We start from the raw sequence: 9,694 nt of genomic DNA, 5'->3' as shown, positions 1-9,694 counted from the left end.
GTTTCTCTGGATGGTTTTTTCCATTATTGTTTTTTTTTTCCCCCCCTCATGAATAAGCCTGGGGCCATGTTCCGGTGTCTCTGGAGAAAATGGCCTCATATCCAGCCTTCGTTCCCCAAACTTTAATTTATAGTCTTGTGATCATTAATCCAGCGAGCCCAAGCGCGTAGGCAATGCCGTGATACACTGCACACATGGGTGCAGCTCCGACGCCGCGGCAGGAGCCGCAGGTACCGCGGCAGCTGCAACCCCAGGGGTAACGGGAGCCAGAGCCAACTCTGCGGGACGGGCACGGCATCAGCGCCCTGGCGCTCTCTTCCCCCGGCCGCCAGGTACAAGCGCCATGCCGGCCCCACCATACCGGCCCGGCCGCCCGCCATGGCCGCCCCCGCCCTGGCCTCAGCCTCCCGCCGCCGCGGGGCCGCCCGGGGCAACCGCCAAGGCGCCGTCCTGCCGCAGGTGCGGCCCGCGGGGACTACGCACCCCAGCATGCTCCGCGCCCGGCTCCCCGCGGCGCTCCGCGTGGAGGAGGCCGCGCGGCGCGCTGGGTAATGTAGTCGGGGCTGGGAGGCGTAGTTGGGGAAGCGGCAGGGAAAAGAACGGCCGGGAGCGGCGGCGGCCGCTCCGGTTTTCCACGCGAACGAGCGGCGAGCTCCGGCTGAGGGCAGGGGTCGGGCTAGCGGGGAGTGGCGGGGCAGGTCGGGCCGATAGGCGGCGGCACCTGGACGCGACAGCGGCGGCACCGCCCGCCCGCCCGGCGGGGAGGGGAAGGAGGCGGAGGCGGGGGGAGCGGAGCGGCCGCCGCGCGCTGCCGCATGTGCTTGGAGAGGCGCCGGAGCGGGCAGCGCGAGCCATGGCGGAGCACGGCGGTCCCGGCATCCCCAACGGCGAGTGCGCCGCCCGCCGCCCCGGCAACAGGGTCACCGTCGTGCTGGGCGCGCAGTGGGGCGACGAGGGTAAGGGCAAGGTGGTGGATCTGCTAGCTCAGGACGCCGACATCGTCTGCAGGTGCCAGGTAAGGAGGAGGAGGGAGGCGGCCGGGGCGCGGGGGAGGCCGCGAGTGTCACCTTGAGGCGGGCGGCCCCGCCACCGGCCCCGCCGGGCGCTTGTGGCCGCCCCGGTTCTACCCCTGCGCCCGGGGAGGCGCAGGGCCGGGGGCGGCGGGGGCTGCGGGGCAGCGGAGCCTTCCCTGGGGATAGCCCCGTGCCGGGCTCCGCAGCCCTCCCGCGCCTCCTTTGTCCCTGCGCCGGGGGAAGAGCAGGAGGAAGGCGCCTTCCTCGCCGCCCAGCGCTGGCCCCCGGCAGGAGGAATGTGCCTGGGGTCGCGTCCTCCCTCCCGCCAGGCCTCCCGCTCTTTGTGTCCGGGGGCGCCGGGAAGGGGCCGCGCTCGGCGGCTCCGGCAGCATCGCCGCGGGGCCGGGATCCCGCCCCGGCAGTGGCGGCGGGAGCCCCCCGGGCCGCAGCGCCGGGAGCGGCGCGAAACGAGCGCCAGTTGTAGGATGCACGTGGGGGATTCGTGTAGTCCGCCACAACTCGGTCGTGTTCAGCTAAAACTAGCTGGTAAATGACTCGCCTGCCCTTGCTTCACGAGCGTTGTTGTGTCAATGGGATCCCACATTTATCTGTTTATATATTTTTACGTATTTTTTCTCTCTCTCTACGGAGGCCTAATTCATGCCAAAAAGCTAAGAAAAGCGAGTCTAGCCTGCAACCAAAGTACTCTTAATGCCTGCGTTAAAACAACACAGATCTGAGGAGATGTTTTTCTTAGCATCTCTAGTACAGTAGTTCTGTAGAGCACAACACAGTGACCTGAAGCTATGCACAGTCTTTTCTTAAAGCTGAGAGATACAGCAGTATAAAATGCCTGTTGTATGCGCAGGTTTCACATAAGTGTTGCTGTCTGTGTGCTTTTGTTGAATGCGCAAATTAAATTTGCTCTTAAATAAACATATTTTGGGACTGCTTACCATTCCTCAAAGAGTGCAGACGCTGAAGGGTTGTTACCCAGTGAGAACTGCACATAAACTGGTGTTTTCCAAAAACAAGTCGGTTGCAAAGCTGACAAATCAATACCTTGAACTTCAGAGAATTAAATTTTGAAGTAAACAAATATATTCTTAAATAGCTGTTTTCATAAATTATTTTTTTCTATTTGTCTCTTCTTGGGTTTGGTTTTGTTGGATTTTTTGGGGTCTTTTTAATAATAAAATCTGATGTGGTGCTGTGGTATGGCTGCCTGTCTTTGTGGGTCATAGAATGACTCAGTTCATCTTTTATGACTTTGTTCTTGAAACTTCAAGGGCACCCAGGTGAATGTGTGTGTTTAAGACTAAGTTTTGGAGGAGAGACAAGAGAGGCAAACAGTGAATTTTTGTGTACATGTGTCTTACTCTGCTTGTTACTTGTTTTGAATCAGCTGGGTAAAGGATGAAGAGAAGGGAAAATATTCTGATCTTATCTCAAGCTTGAATTGCATGGTCATACACCAAGCCATGAACTTCTGCCATTTCTATCAGCTTGTTGCTCCCGATGAAGGAGTTTTCTTCCTCCTTTCTTCCCTTTCCTGTCGATGGCTGTGCTCCCCGAGTCTCCACCCATGCACTAGCTCTGCCACTTGAACACTTCTGTAAGTTGATTTAACTCATCAGAGTGACAGCAAACTATTGCTGGATTTACTTTCTGCTGTTCTAGTAAGTAAAACCGGATTTTATTGGTTGAAAGGACCTTGGTGAAAAGAGGGGTTCAGGACAGGGTAAGCACAAAGAATGATTTCTTGGAATGAGAGGAGAAAATAGGCACACTCTCTTTCAGTGGTACTGATAAAATAATTCTGATTGAATAATTTGATTATTCTTGCTATGCATACAAGCATATTTGTGAACTTTTTGTTACTGCTGCTAAATCAGAGTGTGACCCTTGTGCTTTTTGTAGTGGTACAAGTCCAGAAGGAAAGACAGTCACACACTTGGTCTGGCACTTGCTAATATCAGCTTTCTGTAACTGGAGCTTCTGATTCTTATTTCACTGTTATACTCTTACTTATTCCAGGATGGTTCTTTCTGTTCATCATACCACAGAGTTGCTGGAATGCCTGTGGATGACGTCAAATATTTCCAGTGTGCTCTTGTGGAAAATTTATGAGTACAAGTGTTGGAGGCCTAGGAAAGTTGATGTAGCAGGTCTGAGGTGTCTTGGAAACTTGTGTTGTACTTGCAGTGAAACACTCTAGGGTTCTTCTCACTGTCCTTTGTTCTGGGCAGATGCATAGCACGAAAATGGTCCCATCCCAGAAGCAGACATGACTTATCACGTAGTTTTACGGTGGCTGTAGAGGCATTGTGAGAAGTTGTACTCTGAAATCTGTGGCTATGCCTTCGTAGCTCCTGGGTAGCACGTGTGCTGATAAATCCAATTTTATCAACTGGCTGTGCCATTTGGAACCAGGTGCTTACTTGTGTGCAATTAGCTGAATGAGTGCATCAGGAAATAAGTTGCATTATGACTCTACTTCTAAACAGCACCCTCTAGAGTATTTTACCTTAGTTTTAGAGGTCGTGAATAGCAGTCTTGTCTCAGAGGAAGAGAATGGTATTTTCTTTGCAGAAGACAGCTTCAGACTTTATCTGAGTTAGTGTTATGGTTTCAAAAACAACTGTTTGAAGAAGCTAAGCTAAAATTAAAAGATGTCTGGGGTTGCATGTATGTAGCTGCTAATGCAACTGCGCTGGCAACTATGATAGTTTTGTGAAGATACTGCTTAGTGCACTGGGTTTGGATACAATTAACACCAGCGTGTCTGCATGGCAGGTAAGTATTTAGTTGTTCTTCCACTGTAAAATCTGAATTGCTCTTGATTTACCTCTTGGAGGTTTCTGGTACAATGATATTATTGATAAAATTAATACATTGGTGACACTTTTGCACTTAAACCTATGTCTTGTCTTCAGTGTGTTAAAGAACAAAGTCTGTGTACCTGCTGTCACGTAAATCATAGTTCAGACAGTAAAACAGAGCAAGAATTGATTTGAGATTCAGTAATAATTGCCAGAAAAACTTTGGTTTTGTATGATTTCATTGATATAATTTCCTCTTGGTAAGCAGCTAGCCTTGATACCAGCAAACCTGGCAATTTTTAAGGTTATGTTGTGTTTTGTAAATTCCACAGATAATAGGAAGTTAAAGAAAAACGTTTCTTGTTCTCATTAAGGACTTCCTACTATTACAGAGTGCAGTTAGGGAATTCATTTACCAGAGTTTCATTTGTTAGTAGGAGTGATGGAAATGGCAAATTAATGCAAGCAAATTATTTTAGATAATAATATTTAAATAATACATTTTTTAAAACAAATACAGTACCAAAAGATGCTGTATAACTCTTATATTAACAGCACCCCTCCACCCAATCTACCAGTGTTTACCATGCAGCTAAGAATGTGATATCTGCACTGATTCTGTTCTCTTTCACTAATTTCATCAGCAAGTTTTTAGTCACTTCCTTTTCTTGCTATTGGAGATAGTTGATTTATCCAGAGACTATAATTCACAGAAGTAAGATTTCTAAGCTTTCGCTTTTCTTTTATGCCATATATGCTAAAGAATCCCATGTTCCTTCTTCTTTAGTTCTAGCTTTCGCATTGTTGCTACTTTGAAGCAGAGTTGCAGCTTCTTCCCAGATATTCTCATCTGGTTCAGTGTGATCTCCCTGCTGTGGGATTCTACTCCTGAACTGCTGGTGCATAGGAATTGCAGTGTGTGGAGCCTTCCTACTCCCTTTTCCTCTTCCACCCAACAGCAGTGTGTACAGCACTGCCACTGCTAATCACTTGATAATGTGGTGACTGTAGTGCAACATCTAGGGAAGTTTTCAGTGTGCAGATCCTTGGGATTAAGCACTTACCATCAATCAGCTGATAACCGATGGATAATGATTACCATCAATTAGCTGCCGACTGAGTCCTCACACCAGTGCTGCCTGATGCTTTCACTAGTCTTTATATGGCTACTTTTTTTTTATAAAGAGATTTTTTTATCTTCCATTTGTAAATATTTTCATTTGAAAAATATTTCAATATTTCTATGCAAGTCATGCAGAATTACAAATACCAGAATCAATAGCCAAAGCTGTAGGTGCCTATTTCTTAGCTGCTCAGGCGTTCAGTAAGTGGTGCCTAGCTGGAATTTTCTTTAAGTGCTGGGTGCACTGCTGAACCTTGTAGTGGTTGGCAGCATACCAGTGGAGTGCTCTGGTGAGGAAAGAGTCGCTAAAATTATGTCTTCAGGCTGCCCCATCAGTAAGTCCTATGCTTATGAGTCTACTTTAAAGCATCACTGGCAGGTGATCTTTTATTACTGCAAACAATCACACAATGTCTACATTATTTTAAACAGAAGAACAGTTTAAACGTGATTTTCCAGCTCATCAAGTTTGTACTATTAACAAAGAAGGCCTTAAAAGCACTGAAGGGCCAATTATACCTTAATCTACTGATTTCTTAAAGCTATTTCCATCTTACTGTTACCTGTTACTAGAGAAGCCTAATGTACGTGTTTGTTGACTGAGATGCAGTATTCTGTAGCAGCTCATTAAGATTTCAAATGCATTATTTTTATTTCTACTGTACTACTTCACACATTTGGAAGGTGTTTTCTGTAAGTGTTCCCAAAGTCACTTTTTATTTATTGTGTCCTTTCTTGAATGTTGTGACTGCAGCAGACATTGGTGGGGTTTTTGGTGCTGGACATATCTGTGCTTTGAATGTTTTTCTTGTTCCTTATATGCGTGCCTCACTTGATCTCTTTTATCACTTAGGGATAGACTGGTCTTTATTCTGGACTTGAATAATGATTCCTGTTTCCTACCTAACATATATAGGCATTGCAGCAGAATAAAGTTTTGCAGGTCAGGTAAAGCTAAGAACCATCTCTAAAAAGTCTTTCCGAATAGCTCCTGTCAATAGTAGTTCTCGGAGCTAATTCTATCAGTATAGAGAAATGGACGGAATTTCTTAAGTTTAATAGACCTCAGTAAAGGTAATGTTTTATTTGTTAGGAGAAAACAGGCGAATGTGTGAAACATAGTGTTCTTATTTTGTTATGTTCTGCCTCAAACCACATTCTTGATGCAACAATACTTGCACTACACATTCAGAAATTTCTGAAGTCTAGCCAAAGCTTGAGAAACCTTTATAAAGGGTGTAACATGAAGGCTCCTTGAACTAGGTTTAGATCTTGCAAACATGAATGGATTTGTAAATGAAGAAGAAGGCTAGCTGCTGGCTGCTGTTCATATTGAACTTCAGAAGTAGATGATACACTAGGGTTTGTTAGCTGTTTATTCACTGGGGATGGAGAGGGGAGAGGGAGAGAAATTAATGAAGAAATATATGAGAAAATGAATTCATATCAAAACCTTGTAGCTTTTAAAATTGTTTATACATTTTTAAAGGGAATGGTTTGCAGTCTTAAGTTCAAAATACATTTTTGACAATATGTTTTGAAATGAGAAATGAATAGCATAGTAATTGCAAAGCTGTGCATACTTGGGACACATCATGGGGTTCAGATACATCTCCTCACTAGACTGATGAACTTTTTAAAGGTGTGCTTAGCATTCCCAGAATGTGATTGTGACAAGAAGCAATCTTTCATATGTTTCTTGTTAGTAGTGGTAATATCCAGCTTTCTTGGTGTATTTTTGACTTTTCATCTAAGAGTTAAATGAAAGTGTTTACAACCATATGATGCCAAAGCAACATCGACTTGCTTCTTGCCCAACTTGGCAGTCGCTTGGATAGTTAGCTCAGAAACAACAGTGGTTGCCCTGAGCTAAAAATGAATGCTGGAATGTGGTAGCAATAAAAGTAAACTGTAGAAAGAATTATGCACACACACATCTGATGGAGAGAGTTGAAAGGAGTGTATGGCTTCTTCCGTAAGAAGAGATAACATCTCTTTTAAGTAGACAGCTAATTTTTATTCTAGAGGAAATAACTTGAAAGACTTCTTTGCTCTTCCCTGAGGCATCATATTTTGAGATAGACAACTTGGCATGATCATGTCATAAGAAAAGGCGGTGATTGTCATCATAGACTTTTTGGGTAGATGGTTCTCTTAAATGCATGTGTCAGTATTTCAAAGCTGCTCTGAATACTCTTGTATTTAGTACCAGTTTAGAAAGCCATTTCACAACATGCTGTTAATCGCAATTTCAGTCTGCTTTCCTTGATTCTTTTTTTCCCTAAGCACCTCCACCGCTAAGTAAAATTGTAGTAATGTAGACCAGTCTTAGCAGCTGTGGGAGGACTGCTGTAGGCAAGGGGGTTTGAACTGTCTTGATGTGTTAAGAAGGGATTTAACTCTTCTGGTGTTTATGCTAATGTCTAGTCTGGCCTTGACTAACAAAGGGAAATAAAATACTTATTTTCAAAGTATGTAGATCTAAAATGGAAAAATGCTGTTGTTCCTCTGTCTTAGTTTCACATAGATTATGTTTGTGCTCCTACAATGATTCCTTACTAGCATCTTCTATGTACATATGTGCACATGTAATACTTGGCTAACACACATGGCACACATTTATTCTTGCCCTTTGTGCTCTGCACAAAGGTTTTCCAGAACAAAGAATGGGTTTTTTTCACTTATAATGAGGAGTCATATATTTGCTTTCATTTTTCGGACAAGAACTCTGCTTTCCTTTTTGGTTTTGCTGAATATCTAAATTGGTCCATTCATGTTTCCTATTAGATTGTTGGCACTTTTTCGCCAAAAAAAAAAAAAAAAAAAAAAAAAAAAAAAGGAAGGGAAAACCCCAAAGTTAAGATAGAATGAATTTAAAACTGAAAAGAATTGTCTTTCAGGAATGATGGATATACTCAGTGTGTATATTTTTCCTGGAAGAGTCGCATGTGCCAGGAAGATAGAACAACTGCAAATTCTCATCCCTTAAACTGGAAAGACAAGTGGTGACATCCTTTGCATGCATTTCAGGCAAACCAGTGAGACTGGCTGCAAACCAAGAAGCAAGGAACTTTTCTGATCAAACTCACCAGAGGAAAAGTGTTCTGGTTCAGGATGTCTCTGTAAGCATTTGAGTAGGGCTTTGTATAACTTTCAGTCTTTGGCAAGTGAGATTCCATGTTTCTTGAGTTGTTGGCTTCACTTAGCTTCACGTGAGCTCCTAAGTTAATGGGCATTCCACATAAAATATCCCAGAGCTTGTAACATCCAGTTCCATTAGCTGAGTTTTGGTAATGGCTGGTTATGCGCTGTAAGCTTGAAGTTTTAGCTGATAAACTTTCTTGTGCTATTTTAGTTCAGTAAGAAAATAATCTTTTGGTTTAAAAAGAGCATCTCTCTTTAATCCTAGGAGTTGAGGTCATGTTGCAAAAATGTTAAGTAGTCATGAGTTCACCTTTCTGAAGACCAGCATGGGTCATTACTGTTTTGTCAAATTAACTTTATTAAATTATCAAGACTCCTCCATAACCTCCTCCATAAAAAGGTTGGTTCTTATTTGTCCAGTGAATCAGCTTAATACATGACTGTTCCTTGGGGGCTTTTCACTAGTACAGCAATGCAATTCCAGAAGGAAAAATGCTGTTAAATATTATTATCAATGCTTCTTCTCCATGCTGTGTATGTGATTAGAAAGCTATTGTGCATGGACGGAATGGAGCAATCCAAGGAGCTTTGGGAAGGTTCAAAGTGAGAAGACTTACTCTTAAAGTTGCTCATACATCCTTAGGCGTTTACCAGTCTGTGTTCCAAGTATGACTCTGTAATAGTTACACTTCTAAAAATTTTTTCAGTTTTCAGAGCTATAAAGAAAAAAATCCTAAAATTGCAGTCAGGTGCTTGCATTAATATTGTTGCTAATTCTGTTCCTTCTTTGCCCAAAATGCTAGCAGTTACAGTATTTAAAAGCTATAGACAGCAAAAGAAAGTAAGTAATTTTGCATAGCCAAAGGAAGTGCTGTAATTATGAACCTTAAAATTACTATACATGCCCTATTAGAAACACTGTTCAATCGATATGTTTAAAATATGCCCTCTTTGATACTATTGATTAGTATCAATTATTCAGTGGTTTTTCCAGTGATGCCATCTGGACAAGGGCACAGGGTTGTGTAACTTGTGTTTGTGTAGGGTGCACAAGTGTAGTGTTTGTGGTAAGTGTTGCTTTCCAGTGCTTTGATAGTGGCTTTTGGTTAGCCGGAGTCACTTTTTTGATTTATTGATGTTTCAGGCTTGTTTCTAGTAAAATGGCAGCAGATAATGACTTTTTCCCTTTTAAAATTAGTATTTTCAGGCGCTCAACACTCTTGTAAAAAGAGTGTTTGCAAAGAATGTTTATCGAACAGCTCCCAGATGAGCAATGCTTGCAGCTGCCTTTGCTATCTTATGACCCCTCTGTGTGCATGTCACTGATTCTGTTCATGTTTGCCAGGATAGGTATGTTTTAGAATTGTATCTTGTTTTGTGTGTAGTACTGACCAACCTATCTGAACTGAATATGCAGATTCTTGGGTGTGGTGCTTACACTGAGAAGGATTTTTGGGCTACTTAATATTTAATAAGCTCAGGAAAAAAAAACCCTTGGTGTTTTTGTTTACCTTAAGAAACTGTCTCTGAGCAGCTTACTAGTGTAAAATGTTTCAAAAATAGTATTTTGTAGGGAATGTTTTGTGGAATTA

At 43.3% G+C, this 9,694-nt stretch overlaps 1 protein-coding gene across 1 annotated transcript in view; it reads left to right on the top strand.

The window, feature by feature from the left end:
• Positions 1 to 611: 611 nt before the first annotated feature.
• ADSS2 (adenylosuccinate synthase 2) overlaps positions 612 to 9,694 on the top strand; it is a 37,209-nt gene continuing 28,126 nt past the window's right edge. Inside the window, exon 1 of the mRNA XM_063390951.1 lies at positions 612 to 1,015. Within this exon, the coding sequence (XP_063247021.1) occupies positions 854 to 1,015 (162 nt within the window). The 5' untranslated portion in view covers positions 612 to 853. The remainder of the gene's footprint in view (positions 1,016 to 9,694) is intronic.

Source organism: Prinia subflava, chromosome 2 (assembly GCF_021018805.1).
Source record: "Prinia subflava isolate CZ2003 ecotype Zambia chromosome 2, Cam_Psub_1.2, whole genome shotgun sequence".
Taxonomy (NCBI): domain Eukaryota; kingdom Metazoa; phylum Chordata; class Aves; order Passeriformes; family Cisticolidae; genus Prinia; species Prinia subflava.
This window is presented reverse-complemented; position numbering and strand designations above follow the sequence as displayed.